This window comes from Sceloporus occidentalis, unplaced genomic scaffold (genome assembly GCF_023333645.1).
Source record: "Sceloporus occidentalis isolate IW3139 unplaced genomic scaffold, rSceOcc1.0.p SCAF_78, whole genome shotgun sequence".
Classification (NCBI taxonomy): Eukaryota; Metazoa; Chordata; class Lepidosauria; order Squamata; family Phrynosomatidae; genus Sceloporus; species Sceloporus occidentalis.
The window spans coordinates 2767363-2785112 of record NW_028317058.1 but is presented as its reverse complement, the minus strand read 5'-3'; the positions used below and the strand labels follow the sequence as shown (position 1 = coordinate 2785112).

The following is a 17750-nucleotide window of genomic DNA, read 5'->3' as shown; positions in this document are numbered from 1 at the left end:
ATTCAGCGCTGTTTACTCTCATGATGTGGGAAGTAAGCTGTGTTTGCTCTGTGTTTAGCAAGCATGTCACAGAGCTGCCTGGCCGTGTATCCACCCTTGCATGTATTACTCAGATAAGACTTGCATGCCTTTAGGTTGCTTCTTCTTTTCTGAACAGTGTTTTTCAGAAGTTACCGTATGAGTAACCTGTGTTTTCTGGGAGCTTTCAGGCAAGATGTTAAATCGCTTTGTTTCATGAGTTAATCAGAATTCACCATATACATATTTGTGCAACCCGTTGATGCAGTCTGTATTTAACCCTGTGTGACTGCAGCTATCGCTATCAATTTTTTGCCGAAAACACTTGTCATATGACAGAATAGCAGACACTGATAGTTTAACGCATAAACTGTAAAGGCTTCTTAAAACTGGTTTTCGTTTTATGGGATTATAGAAAGTAATGCATTCACAGACCTGTTAAGGTTTATTCGCATAAGAGGAAAAGTAACGTTTTCTCTAAATGGAACAGCAATTTTTGTTTGTATTACTATTATTATAAGCAGTTTTTCTGTGGAATCTGGCAATTTTCATAAAGATTTGCACAAGTGTTACATGTTTCAGTTCAAAAATAGATACACAGAGCTTCGTGTTACAGAGAGAAGTCAACGTCGGGTCCACGATATTGATTTGGAGTTAGTTTGTTCTTCGTAAATTAATGAAATATTAAGACATTCTGAAAAGAACTAAGTTAACAATTTCACTGCTGTACATTCTTCATTGAGAAGAAGTAGTCATTGCTAAGATAGTAGAGATTTTGATGCACCGCAATGATGAGAAAACCTATAAACTAAACAAAGTCCTCCTCCAGGTCAATGTACACTGGTTACAATGTTCCGTAGGTCCTTGGGTGGTCTTCTCGTATGTGCACTGCTCAGACAGATCATGGCTTATCAAAAGGTGTGATTGGGAGGATGGAGGAGGTCACCGGATTAACCGTGAAATTATGGTTTTGTTTCATGATGAAAAATTCAATTAGAACGAATCAGGATTATTTTAAACTGGAAATTCGGACAAGTAACACGTGTTACGTGTTGACTGCCTAAAAAAAGTTTAAATTGTGATGCTTTCCTTTCAGCCCTGAGCAATGTGGACACAATGGGGTATATTTACTTTACCCCGATTCATGGAGGCTCACCCTTGAAAAACCTATACTAAAACAATGCATTATGAAGGGCCAATTCTGGTGAGCTTCTCATGCAAAGAGGAATGAGCCGACTTATAAAGCATACAAGATGCGTAAAGGTTTCTTGAATGTTACATCACATATTTATCTACACATTATACATGGAGCTATCAGATGATTTTAGCACCTAAGGAGCGTTTCTTACTGAAATAATTATGAAGCTTCGTGTTGAGGTTTTACAATATTGTGGAGATCTTTAATTTAATATATATTGATTTGCATTGTATACCTTCCACCTGCAAAATGTTAATTGCTTATAAAGGATAAATGGTATGAAGTTGTTTTTCAACTAATTCAACATATTTCATTACTATAAATAAAATGTTTGATATTTGATTTCCAATCATACCATAGAACAATAAACAGAGATAAAACCCTAATCATATGCTACTATTAATACATGTTTAACTAAAATTAGCAAAGATAGCTCCATTCTCCCATTCGAATTTATACTTCTTTTAGCTTTGCTGAGTAAGTGGTCAAAAGGGAGCTTCTGTTTGAAAATTATATACTTTATTTTAAGAATTGCTATTATGGTAGACGAGGCTTTGGGAACAAGACACAGATGTTAGGGAACTTTGAAATAGATCATTAGGAGAATCATAACAATGCACAAAGCTACAGATAAACTTGAAATGTGATCATCTAAATAGTGTGTTAGATCACAAAACTTCCAATCTTTTGCTGAAGAATAAGTAGTTCTATTCTGAATGGTTTCTTTGTCACATGTTTTATGATTCAAAGTATTAATTAAAAAGGGGACTGGGTGGCCAATCCTTTACAAATAACACTTGTGAATTTAGACGGTTCTCGCTGGAGAAAGTTCTACCATGTAAACGATTTCTCTCATGTTTTCCAGTTTTATTAGAACAATCCAGATTCACGTTAAATTCAATATATTATGTTAAGGGCGAACTTTACAAAATTCTACATATGTAAGCACATTTATCAGGTTGTAGCCATTACTTCTCTTGCAGATATTATATAATATGCAGATATTGTAAGACTTGTCGGCTAAACAGTTGTGGTGTAATGTCAAATAATTGACGTCAATTGTACTTTGTGAAATGCCAATCTCAATGTGTTTCCCCTGTCAGAAGTGCAGAACTAGCCCTGTATAATGCATAATTAATACATTTAGATTACATTCTATCTAGGAGCACTTTAGCGCTTTGTCATGTGTGAGAGAGAACATACTGCTGCTGTGTGCTCTTTTAGCGATCTAGCTTTTTGGAAATGGGTTCTAATATTTTTTATTCTTTTTGTTCTTTTTTCCCCAAAATATACATATGCGAAAAAAAGCATTTTCATTATAAGACCTGACCAGAAATAACCAGAAACATAAAGGGTTTTTTTTGTTTTGTTTTTTCTTTCCTTCGTATTTGCAGGCAAGCTGTTCAGAGCTTCAATGATCGATTATATCCAACACTGACATGTAAGATCAGGGTTAGCTTATGCTTTTCCATTGCCAAGAGTCCCCGCAAAAACATCCAAGATTATAAAAACTGAAAGAAGACGTACAATCTTAATCACCATTTTTTGTCACCATAAATCACTGGTGATGTTAATTTTAATATGTAAGTTTTACAATGTTGCCTTTTGCGTTGTAACACTTGGCAACCTCTCTCACTGATCGCAATTAGTGGCAGGGAGGGAGAGATTAGCATAAGCAGCCCGTGTTTGAGTACATCGGCTTATGTTATTGTGGCCGTGATAGGTCATTAAAACCATCACATAACTCTGATTAGATCCCCAAGGAAGAATTTATTTGCAGAGCTGCCCTCCACCCCTGGACCCACCAGGAACAAGAGTGCATGGAGGCAAGGCTCGCATGACGTTCCATGCCTCTGCGATGAACTTTAAGGACCGTTGTTTACGTGATGCCATGTAATATTGCTGTGTATGGACAGGTTAATCAATAATACTTACTCAGCTGCTTGTGCTTTAAATGTGATGTCCTAAAACCTTGGTCGGTGGCCCTTCAGACCTGGTCTTAAGCAGCCCTCGTATAGATGTTTTTTACAATAAATTTGCGTTCGATATCAGTCTACTTATCTTGTCTTTGCATTGTGCCGTAATCCTTACCCGCATAATTGCATTCATAAAATTCAATGCCAGTGTCTATCAAAAATATATTTTTTTTGTTCTCCACTTTCCATTTATTGTAACAAAGAAAAGACACCGATATTGAAAACAAAATGATTTCATTGTTTTTGTTTTCAAACCCGAATGAACTCAATTTGTTAAGCATATAAGCTGATGGATGCACACAAATTGAATTTCTTTGCATCTGAAGGAATTTCTTTAAATCTACAATATAAATGCAACTCTTGGGTCCATAAGTTAAACTTATTGCGCATGGCTGCAAACACTGTGTTTAAAAAGCATACTAGTAAAGGTGTAATGTTTTTTTTTATTTTTTATTATGCAGTGAAGTATCATTCAACAGAAATTTGTTTTCCACTACTATTCTGTCGCGATATCATTGACTGCTCACGAAAATGGACTTTATATCTATAAAATAATAATAATAATAAATTCAGCTTGATTGGAACAGTTTTAACTTTAGTCTTTTTTTTTTTCTAGAGGGCTGTACTTTCTCAGCAATAAATTAATTTATCCAAAATATAATCCTAGAAATGAATTATACATTCTTTGTAATTATGTTAAATAGTAACCAAATGTGTCATTTGAGTTTCATTACATTGTATTCTTTGGTGACTTATTCTCTGAAGCATTATGGAGTTAAGGCAGAGTTTATTAACTGTTTAAGCATACCCCCTACAAGTGTGTGTATTTTCAGGATTCCCGTCTAGGTAGATCCAATCAGTCTTTGGCCTTCCTACCTAGTAGGACAGCGGCCCTTGTGGTTTCTGAGCATTGACTATAAATGTTCTAGCAATAATAAAATAAAACAATTAGGTCCTGACTTTGAGACCAGTCATATAGGTGCTTAATTGTATCTATATTTCTTAAACAGAGCTATTTCTAAAAAGGAATTTGGGGGGGGGGGAATAATTTATAGGCCTGATTCTTTGTCAGGATTTTGTGCGTAGAAGAACAGCTACCTCACTGCCCTTCTTTATTTATTTATTGTCATATAACATATAATGCATAGTGAAGCTAGTGAATTAAGACAGTATTTAGATGTTTAGTGAATAGGTTAAAGGAACAGTATAACATCCTTGACACACCACCATAGAAGAATGCATATCAAAATACCCTGATTACTTTAATATGTATTCTTCCAAAATGAAGTTAAATAAAACAGTTATCTGAGATTGAAGAGGCCTTTGCACACATGTGCACAAATGCATGACTGGAGGCTGTGTATATTTCACGTACAGTAAGATGTGTTCGTCTGTCTACAGTTTCATATTCTGAATATTTATAACATCACACTTCATTGAGTATATTTTGAATGGTGCCTTGTTGTGCAAGTTTTAATCCTTGGGCCCTCCTTGTTACAACTGGGTTACATTTGACACATTTTTATAAAAATTCTTTGTTTGATAAGGTTAGTTATACAGACTTTGTAAATTAATCATACTTAACTGCAAACGTATTGGGGTCAAATATGAAATCTCTCACAAAATCAAAATAGCCAACAGTGTAACAACACTAATTAATATAAACTGTTATATCCATATCCCTGTCAGCATGACGTTTGCTTTAAGTAGCTTTTGTGCTATTGTTGTTCATTTGACAAAGTGTTTGAAAGTATTCATTCATTTTTCTCTCCTAGGTTTTAGAAAATGAACTCATGGTCAACCCAGAGGTTGGTCCCCAGATGTTCCATGCTCTCCTTCCACCGGTCTTCCGAGGCATTTTAGAGGGAGAGGTAAATATAATTTAAAATAATAATGTTGCAAGCATAATTCATATTTCTACTTTTCTACTTAAAACTATTAACCCCTTAAGGACCAGTGATATAGGGGAAATGTTAAGAAAAAATTGTTCTTAAGGTCCAAGGACGTGTCTCCTACATCATGGGTTTTAGGCAGGGTTAAATCAAATGTCAAAAGACAGCCTGGTCTCCCCTCTCACAGTCGGGGTTAAAAAGTGTGGCCCCAACTGGTCAGATCGAATGTGTCGGCACTCGAATTGACCAGTGTTACATTCTACAGAAATTGAAATGCCAGAATAGAACTTTGGGCATTTCCTTCCGGCACTCTCATTCGAACCACAATGCTCCCGGGTTACTTAAAAACATTAATTTAAATAGGAATATACAAAAAAAACGCATTTCCTACTTTTAGGAAATAAAATAGGTTAATTTGAATAAAGGGTAGCTAAGCTGTGTTGGGGGATACAGCTAAACATAAAATAATAGCCTAAGCTTATTTTTGGGACAAGAAATCAAAAGCCACCTAAAAGTTATTTATATATATATATATATATATATATATATATATATATATATATATATATATATATAATATATTGTGTGTGTGTATATAGGCCAAAATAAAACATTGTCTCAACATTAAATATGTATACATGTTGTGATGTCTCAAATTTAGCCTATATCTGTTTCCTCTGGCAGTGTTTGGGACATTATTTTCATGTGTGAATCCAAATCCGATTATTTCACTAACCGTTGTGTATTTTCCTATTTATAATGTTATTGTTTGCTATGTACTTAATTTTATTTGTCTCCAACAGAGATATCCGGTAGTTATGTCCACATACCTGGGCATCCTTGGACGGGTACTTCTACAAAATACAAGCTGCTTTTCTTCTTTGTTGTGTCAGATGTCACAAGAATGCAGTCAAGAGGTTGGTATCTATGGACAGTTCTTGTCAAATGATTGCTTGTTTTTGTTGTGGCTTATGGAAGTAATGGATAAATGTCTGCATCTCATGGGCAAAGGCAGAAGGGAACAAAATACTAAAAAAGTAACTATCCTCAAAATGTTTATAGTGCAAATGCTGGTTTAAAAAATTGTATACATCCCAGAGCAAATCTGGAGAAAGGAAATCTTAACATTGTTAGCCCCCCTGTTGAATGAGTATCGGTTCTTGCATGCAAATCAATGTATATTTGCATATGGATTTTTTATGCAAAGGGTTATAACTTCCAACTTGTATAATGTTTTCTGACTTTTTAGCATTTGCTTGCTTTATGTATATTTTTTAGTCAGCGGTGCTGCTTTTAGATATCTATATATCTATATATAGATAGATATATAGATATAGCTGTATATATATAGCTATATATATAGCTATATATATATATCTATCTATCTATATATAGCTATATATATATAGCTATATATATATATATATATATATATATATATATATATATATATATATATATATAGATAAGATAACATTGAAGCTGAGAGAGAACCATGTATGCCAGATACCTTGTTACAATTACACTTTGCAAACACTCCTTGCAGCCACATTGAATTTTGTTTTTGCTATATTTATGGAGCTACCCATACAAAATGATGACTCTAAAATAGTATAGTCATCATCATTATATCAAGTGTAATAATAAGAAAGATGAATAGGCATTGGAGGGTATATTCCCTTTGTAGAACAATGAGAATTTCAAGCAAATCCCCTAGGATCTTTCCTCTCCCACTACTCATCCTGCTTGGAGAGGGATCATCCTGATCATTTTTGTATCCAACTATTCTGGTATGTTTGGATGGGGATGCCAGGTTATGAGGCTGTACGCTATGGGCTGTGTCACAAGAGAGTTCTGCAGTAGAGATCTGAGACCTGGGTACCTTCACAGCCACTGGAATAAAGTACAATTGATCCTCCATGTGCTGTGATCTTTCCATCTTTCTCCTTTTCCTGCTCCAGGCCTTGGTTCGCTATACTAACAGATTCCTCAGTTTTATTCGACATTTATTTTTTTTCCAGAAATTCCTTTAAAAGCCTGAAAAAATAAAAAAATAAAAAAAAAATCTAGTAAAGACACATTACTGCTGTTTTACTGCAGGGCAGAACGTTGATTTAACGAGCTGTATCCAGAATCTTAACAGTTCACCTAATAAAAATGTTTGGTCTGTTTTATGTTCATATAAAGTGAGCCCAAGTAATGGTTGAAGATATTTTTTTTTTCTCACTTGCTCCATTATTAAATAATGTTTGTACATCCGTTAGCAGTTATTGACGTAGTAATAACAACTCTTGTATATGTTTGCCAGATTTTGCTCGTGCATATTACATGGAGTGAATTGTATTCGACACAAACATGCTGAGTAATCTTATTAGAATGTTCCATCCGGTTTCACAGCAGTAGCCGTAACATCCTCTGGGCAAAAAACTGCAACCTACTGCTTTACAGCTACTGAAACGAGCATCTCTCTCTTTAGTTAAGAAGAGCTAGATGTCCTTTAAAAAAAAAAATACACACTTTATTTGAAAACCAAATTCTAATGTATGATCCTTAACGGTTTCGTATTATATTATCCAGCACCAGAACTATTGAGAGTTACAAATTAAAGGGGCATGTGAAATAATATTAAAGGGACATTTTTTCTCTGCTGCCTATTGTAAACTTAAATAAAACTGTTGGACGTGAAAGAGCACCTGCAATATATTTGTAAATTCAAAATGTACTAACGTCAGAGCAGAAGAGGCCATTGCGCCTGAACCTGCAGTTAGGATGAAACATATTAGGGCTTCAAGTTATAGTGTTAAGATAATTCAAAGTTTTCTAAGCATCCCCCAGCTTATGAGAGCTTTCTCAAGTTAAATCCCCATATATTTCAATCGTGACTCAACTCCGGGCATGTGAGTTTTCCATTGGTCTTCTCACTAGGGCTTGAGTAAGATATGAGATGGTCGGTGAGATGACCTATTAAAGACAATGCCAAGTAAACACTTTTATAATAGGACAAGTTAAACCCTTGTTTATAGATATCTCTGTGTTACCTTGTAAATCTACTATGTCATATAGCATCCTTTTGTCTATATTCAGGCTGACCAGGTTCTTGGAAGCACTATTGACATGTGGGTAGATCGAATGGACAACATTACTCAGCCAGAAAGAAGGAAACTTTCAGCTCTAGCCTTGCTTTCTTTGCTTCCCTCTCATAACAGGTACTGTATATAATCATCTTCTGTAGATATTCTTATATATACACAATGCAAAGTGATAGTATTTTCTTAAAAACAGTCTATTGCTGGGCACCATTAAGTTAAATAAAAAAAAAAAATATTACCAAACATATATTTGATTTCCAGTGGTTTGTTTGTTGTTACCTCAACTTTATATTAAAATAAGACATATATGCGTAACATGTCGGTATAACTGCCTGAACTCACTCTTCTTCTTCTGAACAGAATGGTGCTTTACAACTGCTGAAAATACACACTGCATTTTGTTCTTTAAATATCCAGTTTGCATTGACATAACTTAAGGAACAAAGCGTAAACTGTTCACCCTGTGTTTTTTGTTTTTTTTTGTTTTGTATTGTTGTGGTTTTCATTTTAACTACCAGTCAACAGCTGAAACTTGACTGTATGCATCCTTAGCTTGGCAATGACTGATTAGCGTATTGCCCCTTGTGTTCTGGTAAGTGTGTCCTCGGTGAGTGAGAGATAGCTGAGCTCTCTAGGGACTTAGATGCGCAGAGCTTTAATCAAATTCAGCATAGCTTTGCAGCTCAGCACAGACATTGCATTCCGGTCAACCAGACTGTTGAACAGATGAGAGCTGCTGCCGGGTTCACAGTTCACCGATTTTTATCAACTTTGCAATGAATGTAGGGATTCCTGGTATAATAAATAGAGGTTTAAGTAAGCAGTGAGTACATGATTCCAGGTAAAACATTTGATAAGAATCATGGCAATTTCCTATACTCCTAAAACCCATAGGCTTATGTCATACTGAGGAATGATCAGACGGTACTGTTGCCATTACAGCTACACTAAAAAGAAAAAAAAAACCTTGACCCCTGAAAGGCTTTTTCGCCTTTAATAAAGTAGCAGCGTAACATTTTTTACATTTATTTTTTTATTGGAGGAACCAACGCTCCTCTCTCAAGGCTACAGAAGCTGACTTTATCTTTATAGCTATAAGAATATACAGAACTAATATATACAACCCCTCCAAGTTTCAGGTGTCCAAATTGGGACACTTGTGTTGGGGGTTGTGGCAAGAGGTGAGGGGAAGGTGGGACCTGCCCCAGGTGTGAGCAGCGTCAGAGATGGACCAAATAGCCACCTTACCAAATGGCCACCTTACTGTGCTGAGCATCATGAGCTACAGACGTCCATTGGTTTTGTGGCTCCCTTGGCTGGTCAGGGAAGATCAGTGGACAGCAGGATGCTGCCTGAAAACCAGGATTGTTGAGATATGCCGTGTATTGAGTTTTAATGAGCGTCCTTAGTTTGGCTATTGTTTGACACAATCTTCATTTAACAACTTAAAGAAATATCACATTTTTTTACATGGCCTCAAAGCAAATCTTCATTTTAAGGTTTTTGTCCCCTAAATGGTCAATTTTCCATATAAACGTATTAAAATGTAGAGACCAACAAAAGAAGAGTACCCAGTATTCATACTAGGGGGCACCCGGGAAGTACACCCACATAAAAATGATAGACGTTGCTTCCCTTTTTTTATTACAACCTTAAGTATCCAATTCAATTTGTCAATTTGAAGCTACAGTTTACACAGATGCCTTTAAAACTGGCAGCCGAAGGTTATATGTTTTATTAAAAATGAAAAGCCCATTCTTTCATTATAGGGTATGGACAGCTCTAAGAAGCTCTGAAAATTGTGTTTCTCAGTGGTCCGTTCTGCTAAAGAGCAACATTCTCTTTCTATTAGAAAACCTCTATGAAACAGAATATTCTGACCTTGGATACGTGTATCTAGTAGAGGTGAACATTAAAATCTTCTTTAAAGTATTTTCCCGGTACATAAATAGTGATGTAACAGCTATGCAGAGGAAAAAGACTACTCTAATCAAAAGAAGTATGTAGTCCAAATTTTACGTAGTCCTATTTACTTTGACAAACAGACTGAACTGATCTGATATAGTTTTCTTTTCAAAGACTGAAAATATACATAAAAATATATGGTCTTGAATGCAAGATATTAATATATCTTTAAATTATTATAACCAACATCTGTATTACTACAAAGAGTAATACTGGAAACCCAGAACATAACTGTTCTTAAATAATAATAATCTATAATATAGCAATCATTCAGTAGTACATTCGTGCAGCAATCATATCTTTACTAAATGTTGAAAGTGCCCCAATCTCTTAAGCATTCAGATTTTCAAAAATAAAAAAACGGTATTGATCAAAAAAAGTTCAAAAGAAATTTGTGTCAATGGGAGTCGTTTATCCCCTATTGTGTTTAATTAAAAGTAATTTGTAGTAATTATAGGCTTTGGTTATTATGTTTCCACTTTAAAACACTACTGCATATTCAGTCTTTGTGCTTGCCGGACAACTTAGAGGCAGCTCAATTTATTTATTGTTCTGTGCATGATACATGTTTCCTGCTCTGCATAAATTCAGTGAGAGGTCCAGTCCACGCTCTTTAATATTCATAGCTTGAATTATATTGCCTTTAATCTAATATAAGCTGGCGGCTGCAGACAAGATACAGGTGGCTCGGTAAGATTAAAATTGATGCAGAAATTGCAGGCTTACTAGCTGCACCTGTAGACCAACATTTTTATTTATTATTTTTGCATAGTATGTAAAATTAAAAAACAAACCAAAAAAAATGTTGCGCACAGTATTTAAATCTTTAATGTGTTTTGTTAATCTAGCTGATATTTACTTACTGACCCCAAGTCTGTTTTGAAAAATTTTTCTGCTATAAAAAATGCAGGTTAATTTATTATTTTTTATCACTCTTATTATTATCTTTTTATAGCACCGACAATTTATGCAACACTTTTACGTAGAGTGGGAATTGGGTGAGGAGAAAAGGGGGGAGGTAGTATGGGGGTTGTATTAGTGGTAGGTACGTTCTAGCTACAGAAATAGTACATATCTCTGAAGAAATATGTTTTGAATTTGTTCTTGAATATTGGCAGGGAGGGTGAAAGCTGGAGACTTGGTGGAACTGAGTACCAGAGATATGTGGCAGCACGAGTGAAGTCTTGTCAGCAGGAAAAGAAGAGTATTTATTTTGTTATGAGAGCAGAAATGTATGGGGGAGCAATATTATAGAGGGTAATATTAATATAAGGTAATAGAGGCGCTAGTGGAGGACCTCACAAGGTGGGGATGCAGAAGATAAGCCTGGCAGCATCATTTTGGGCAGAGGAGAGAGTTGAGACAAATGCCAACAAGAAGAGTATTGCAAAAGTCAAGATGGGATATAAGGGAATGAACTATGGTTTTTGTGGCTTTTTGAATAAGGAACTGGCAGATTCAGGTGCAAGCGGCAGGATCTGGCGAGAGGATGAAGGGGATGAAGGAGAGGTTTAAGTCCAATATGACCCTAAGGCATCGGGCTTGGTTATTGGGAGAGATAGCTGTGTTGCTTATGGAGATATAGAATTATGGTAGTAAGGTGGAGATGGAAGGAGAGGAGATAGTGAGTTCAGTTTTAGGTAAGGATTCAGATATTGTTGTGTTATCCACCAAGATATAGCAGAAAATCGGTTGGTAATATAGGACATGAGAGGAGAGTGAGGTCAGGAGAGGACAGGTAGATTTGAGGCCAGGTGAGGACAGGTAGATTTGAGGCCAGGTGAGTTGGTTAGATGAAGTATAAGGAGATAACAGCAGAGGTCCAAGGACTGAAAATTGGGGAACGCCAGAGAAGCTGATAGAGAAGGAACGGTTAGACAGATATAAGGAGATCCAGGAGAGAGCTGTATCTTGTATACCTATAGAACAAAGTGAATAAAAAAGAAGGTGGTGAGCAACAGAATCAAAAGCAGCAGAGAGATCCAGGAGCATTAGACGGGAGAAGCAATCTTGTATTTATTTTTTTTGGCAGAGACTGGGTCCATGGAGACTTTTGTTAGAACTGTTTCAGTAGAGTGAAGACTGTAGAGAGAATCAAGGAGGAGAAGTTTCTGAAGCGATTGCACACAATCGGTTCAAGCAACTTAGAGGTAAAAGGAAGCATAAAGATAGGTTGGTAGTTAGGCAGACAGGTCGGATCTAAGAAATAATTTTTTTAGAATGGGTGTGATTAGAGCAGGAGAGGGAACGGTTGAATAGGTGGGTAAGTGATGGACAAAGGGACAGGGAGAAGTAGTGTGGTTTAATGAGAGAGGGCAGAGTTGAAGAAGCATAGCATGAGTTTGTAGTAACATCTGCTCTGGATTTGAATTTTCTAAAGTAGCGTTCAGCATGGCTGCAGCAACCTTGGAAGGTGGCGGTCAGAGATAAGGAAGGGAGAGAGATCTGAGAAATGCATAAAATTGAGAAAACCAGATCAAGTCAGTGTCCCTCTGTGTGTGGGAGAATTAGTCCATTGAGAAAAGCCAGAAGAGGGGGTTGAGGAGTGGGGTTTGGAGCTGGCAGAGTTGTTCGGTATGCTAGAATAAGACAGGGAATATCAGAAAAGAGAAAGAAGGGGAGCCAAGCAGAAAAGTGGTCAAAGAACTGCTAGGAATTACCTGGTGAGCGATATATTACTGCGATGTAAACAGAGTGCAGAGAAGAAACAGATTGAGTAAACCTCGAAAGAACAGATGAGGGAGGGTAGACTCGGTATATGCTCAATAGTGCAATTAGGGGAGAGAGGGATGACTACACAGCACCCTTTCTCTTACCAAGACTGAGTGTGGTTGAAGCGTAGGCCTCCGAAGGAGGGTGCAGCAGTGGCGGTAGTATCATAGGGGGGATCCAGGTTTCAGCTAGAGCTGGGAGGTTAAAGGCATGGGAGCTGTAAGGATAGCTCTCTTCCAGGCATACATACAGTTTGGTCACGTGGGAAACTTGGAGATAAGGTATTTAGTTTCGGGTAAATCAAATTTTATTGTATTTTTCAAACAGTAGGGGAGGGATACAGAAAGGACAAAAGGGAGGGGGGGTCATAGGTAGCATCACAGTAGGTTGAGGCCAGGTGAGGACAGGTAGATTTGAGGCCAGGTGAGTTGGTTAGATGAAGTATAAGGAGATAACAGCAGAGGTCCAAGGACTGAAAATTGGGGAACGCCAGAGAAGCTGATAGAGAAGGAACGGTTAGACAGATATAAGGAGATCCAGGAGAGAGCTGTATCTTGTATACCTATAGAACAAAGTGAATAAAAAAGAAGGTGGTGAGCAACAGAATCAAAAGCAGCAGAGAGATCCAGGAGCATTAGACGGGAGAAGCAATCTTGTATTTATTTTTTTTGGCAGAGACTGGGTCCATGGAGACTTTTGTTAGAACTGTTTCAGTAGAGTGAAGACTGTAGAGAGAATCAAGGAGGAGAAGTTTCTGAAGCGATTGCACACAATCGGTTCAAGCAACTTAGAGGTAAAAGGAAGCATAAAGATAGGTTGGTAGTTAGGCAGACAGGTCGGATCTAAGAAATAATTTTTTTAGAATGGGTGTGATTAGAGCAGGAGAGGGAACGGTTGAATAGGTGGGTAAGTGATGGACAAAGGGACAGGGAGAAGTAGTGTGGTTTAATGAGAGAGGGCAGAGTTGAAGAAGCATAGCATGAGTTTGTAGTAACATCTGCTCTGGATTTGAATTTTCTAAAGTAGCGTTCAGCATGGCTGCAGCAACCTTGGAAGGTGGCGGTCAGAGATAAGGAAGGGAGAGAGATCTGAGAAATGCATAAAATTGAGAAAACCAGATCAAGTCAGTGTCCCTCTGTGTGTGGGAGAATTAGTCCATTGAGAAAAGCCAGAAGAGGGGGTTGAGGAGTGGGGTTTGGAGCTGGCAGAGTTGTTCGGTATGCTAGAATAAGACAGGGAATATCAGAAAAGAGAAAGAAGGGGAGCCAAGCAGAAAAGTGGTCAAAGAACTGCTAGGAATTACCTGGTGAGCGATATATTACTGCGATGTAAACAGAGTGCAGAGAAGAAACAGATTGAGTAAACCTCGAAAGAACAGATGAGGGAGGGTAGACTCGGTATATGCTCAATAGTGCAATTAGGGGAGAGAGGGATGACTACACAGCACCCTTTCTCTTACCAAGACTGAGTGTGGTTGAAGCGTAGGCCTCCGAAGGAGGGTGCAGCAGTGGCGGTAGTATCATAGGGGGGATCCAGGTTTCAGCTAGAGCTGGGAGGTTAAAGGCATGGGAGCTGTAAGGATAGCTCTCTTCCAGGCATACATACAGTTTGGTCACGTGGGAAACTTGGAGATAAGGTATTTAGTTTCGGGTAAATCAAATTTTATTGTATTTTTCAAACAGTAGGGGAGGGATACAGAAAGGACAAAAGGGAGGGGGGGTCATAGGTAGCATCACAGTAGGTTACAGGAGTAGTTCCCAACATCCCGATGCATAACAAAAGAAGGGCAATAATGAAGTGCAATGACAATATCACACGAAATGACACATGCAGTACCAACGGATCCAGGGACCATGCGCAGGTCCAACAGAGAGAGGATACAACAAAGAGGAATCCTAAGGCACGCAGGAGAATGTTGATGCATGCTGGAGAATAGCAGAGCATGTGGACACCATGCGTCAGTGCCGTCCGGTCGCGGTGTAAGGGCAGCAATATGTAACGTGTAAGTGGCAAATGAGTAAGAAAATGAAAATAGCAACCCATAGGATCACATAAACGGCACAAACGGACTATGGGACTAGGCATAGGTCCAGCGGATCAAACGTGTGGTAAAGAAGGAGCCCAAAAGCACGTAGGAGAGTACATATACGAGAACCGCAGTTGTCGTGGCACCGCAAAACAGGTATTTAGTTTAATAAAGTTTTCTCTGGATCCGTTTGACCCTTGCTGTAAAGATTACAAATATTCCCAACATCATGCTGTAACTCTGAGATGGATATCTTTGTGGGTGCTTTATCACAAATCCCCCTATAACTTATCTTAATATATCATACTACCTATATGCTGTAGCATTACTCCAAAAGCTCAAAACAAATGTATGTTTATACCTTTTTATTATACATTTATGTATACCATAATTAGCATTTCTAGAACATCGAGACATGTCACATTAAATAACATGATACAGTTCAGTTCATGGATCAATATTAAGAGGTAGTCTAAGCTATTGAATGATTATAGCATGTATATTGTCAGGTAAAATGACCATTAGCACTAACATCTATTTGATATTGAATAAACTGATGGGGGCCAGCTTCCCAAATTAGCTATCTTTATGATTATCATAAAAGAAAGTTTAGTTAAGTTTAAAGTGCATGTTTTTGTGATAAAACAGCAAGACAGTAATTCTATACTAAGCATTTTGATGACTCTTCCTTTGTCGAAATTTGTAGTTTCATCCTTAGCAGACACCCGTGATGACAAATGAACTAATATTGAGCTTGATGTTCTTAATCAATAGTTGAGGGGGGTGTTATGTCCACTCTCTGCTTTTCCATTATAAAAACATCAATTAAAATTAAAAAATTACCATTAACAAAGCTTGGATTTTTTTTAGTTAGTACATTTGGGTACTTAAATTGAGTGATCTAGTTTTTTATGTAACACCACCTTAGTGCTTTGTGTGTTCAAATCAGTATGGGTATCATATGAGAATGGCAGAGGAAACACAACCCTCCTTTATCTGCATGTCCATAGGCATATTAACATTTATCTCTAAAATGGTGCGATTACTACAGAAGGTATATTGGTTTTACCCGCACGCTATATAAAATGGAAAAAGTCTTATGTGCAAGATGTTCTCGGATTCCGTTGTAGTATCAGAACATGTAGCATCAGTCATTTACATTTCCATCTTTTATCTGTGTCTCTGGGTGAAATAATTTGAAGAGCTCTTGTTGCAGGGCACCTCTTCACTCATCATTCGTTGTGATAGAATTTTTTCCTAAATCTCAGGACTTTGCAACTAGAAATTCATTACTCTGTCTGCATTGACTGTAATATACAGATTGATTCTCTGGAATTTCTGGTCAGTGGATACTTCAAACATGATTGCTTTCTCCCCAACAAGTGATATTAGTTGAGCTGTGAAAAAAGATTGCTTTAGTGTGTTTTCTATGCCTTCTATTCTGCTTTTATGTGGCACTTGTCACAGTTTGCTGGACACTGTCCAAAACCCAGGATTTGTGCCTGTTGGCTAGCTACTCAGACTAGTGACCATTATGGCTATTGCTAAAAAATGTCATCCCCACATTACTTGCATAGAACCAGAATGTAATGTCCGTTAAGAATCGTCCAGCGCATCTAGCATGCCTATTTTTCCTGATGTAAGAACGCAGTCCTTGGTCTCATCTTAGATTTAGGGTAACTTTATGCATATTCCATACATTTTTAGGTTCCCTGACTGTATTAACCTCCATCACTACTGCTGGAAGGCTGTTTCACCTATCTACCACATTCTCTGTAAAGTAAAATTACATCTAAGCCCCTGACCCTTTAGTTTTTTTTATGGTTCTAACACTTCTCCTTTGAAATAAACTTTCCTCCTGTTTTTTGTTAAATGTTTCTATGTCAGTATAGTTTTAGATGTTACATATATATATATATAGTCAGCTAAACCCTGGCATGTTTCTTCTGCCTAAAGGTCTGAGCTGGCCCTTTGTAGTGTGTGGTTTAACTCATAGATTGGTAAGGACAGAATGAAGAAAACTTCTTCGTGTTCCAAGAGATGGGACTGACATGAAATATTTGTCTGGCACTCAATTGATTACTCTCCGTGTGTATTTTACATATTCTGTTTATTATCTACAGATTTTGTGAACACATCAGTAATAACCGGTTATGTTAAAGAACTAAAGTAATATTGTTTATGGCTTGATGTGTATCTTTATTATTATTTATGTGCCTATTTAATCTTCCACTGAGCAAAGCATTTTACAAAAAAAGTTTTTAAAAAAACAAGTTCCCTTCCGTCCATTCAATGAACAATAGTTCGCTTGCCGAGATAGATTGACTTCCTGTCTGACCGTTTCCTGTATCCATAGTAACCTTTCTAATCCTGTCAGTGTCAGGGAGTTAACCAATGGGGAAGCTAGGAATTTCCTGCTGAACCGTTCGATCTAAAATCACATCCAGACTTTACGTTCACTTGAATCCCATCAGGTTGTATTTTGCCGTTTCTAAAATGAACGCCTGCCTTGGGGTAAGATCATTTATTTACTGGTAATAAGCCTGAAAACCAAGTAACGTGTGCAGTTCTCTGAGCTGTATATTTCTTTACTTCTAGAGTCTTAAAACAAAATAATAAAAACTTCAGAGATCTTAACAAAAAGTGATATTCGGAAATTTAGAATGGCTTTCTTGTATGTTTAATGTAAGGATGGGACACCCGTCCTAGTAGCTATTTTTAATTGTGTTCAATTACTAAAGCTGCGTGTATAATATGCCATAGAATAAGAACTTGGCATAGCATAGCTAGTTAGTATATTACTGTTCCATTTAATAGGTTTCTCACTGTATAATGTATATCACTTGATAATAAAATCCGTATCCTTGTTCTATT

General features: G+C 37.1%; 1 protein-coding gene across 1 annotated transcript in view; it reads left to right on the top strand.

The window, feature by feature from the left end:
* Positions 1 to 17750, top strand: part of LOC149285519 (importin-11-like) — a 176951-nt gene that overhangs the window by 101604 nt on the left and 57597 nt on the right. The window contains exons 24-26 of the mRNA XM_089495279.1: positions 4968 to 5063; positions 5888 to 6001; positions 8169 to 8290. Of these exons, the coding sequence (XP_089351405.1) occupies positions 4968 to 5063; positions 5888 to 6001; positions 8169 to 8290 (332 nt within the window). The remainder of the gene's footprint in view (positions 1 to 4967; positions 5064 to 5887; positions 6002 to 8168; positions 8291 to 17750) is intronic.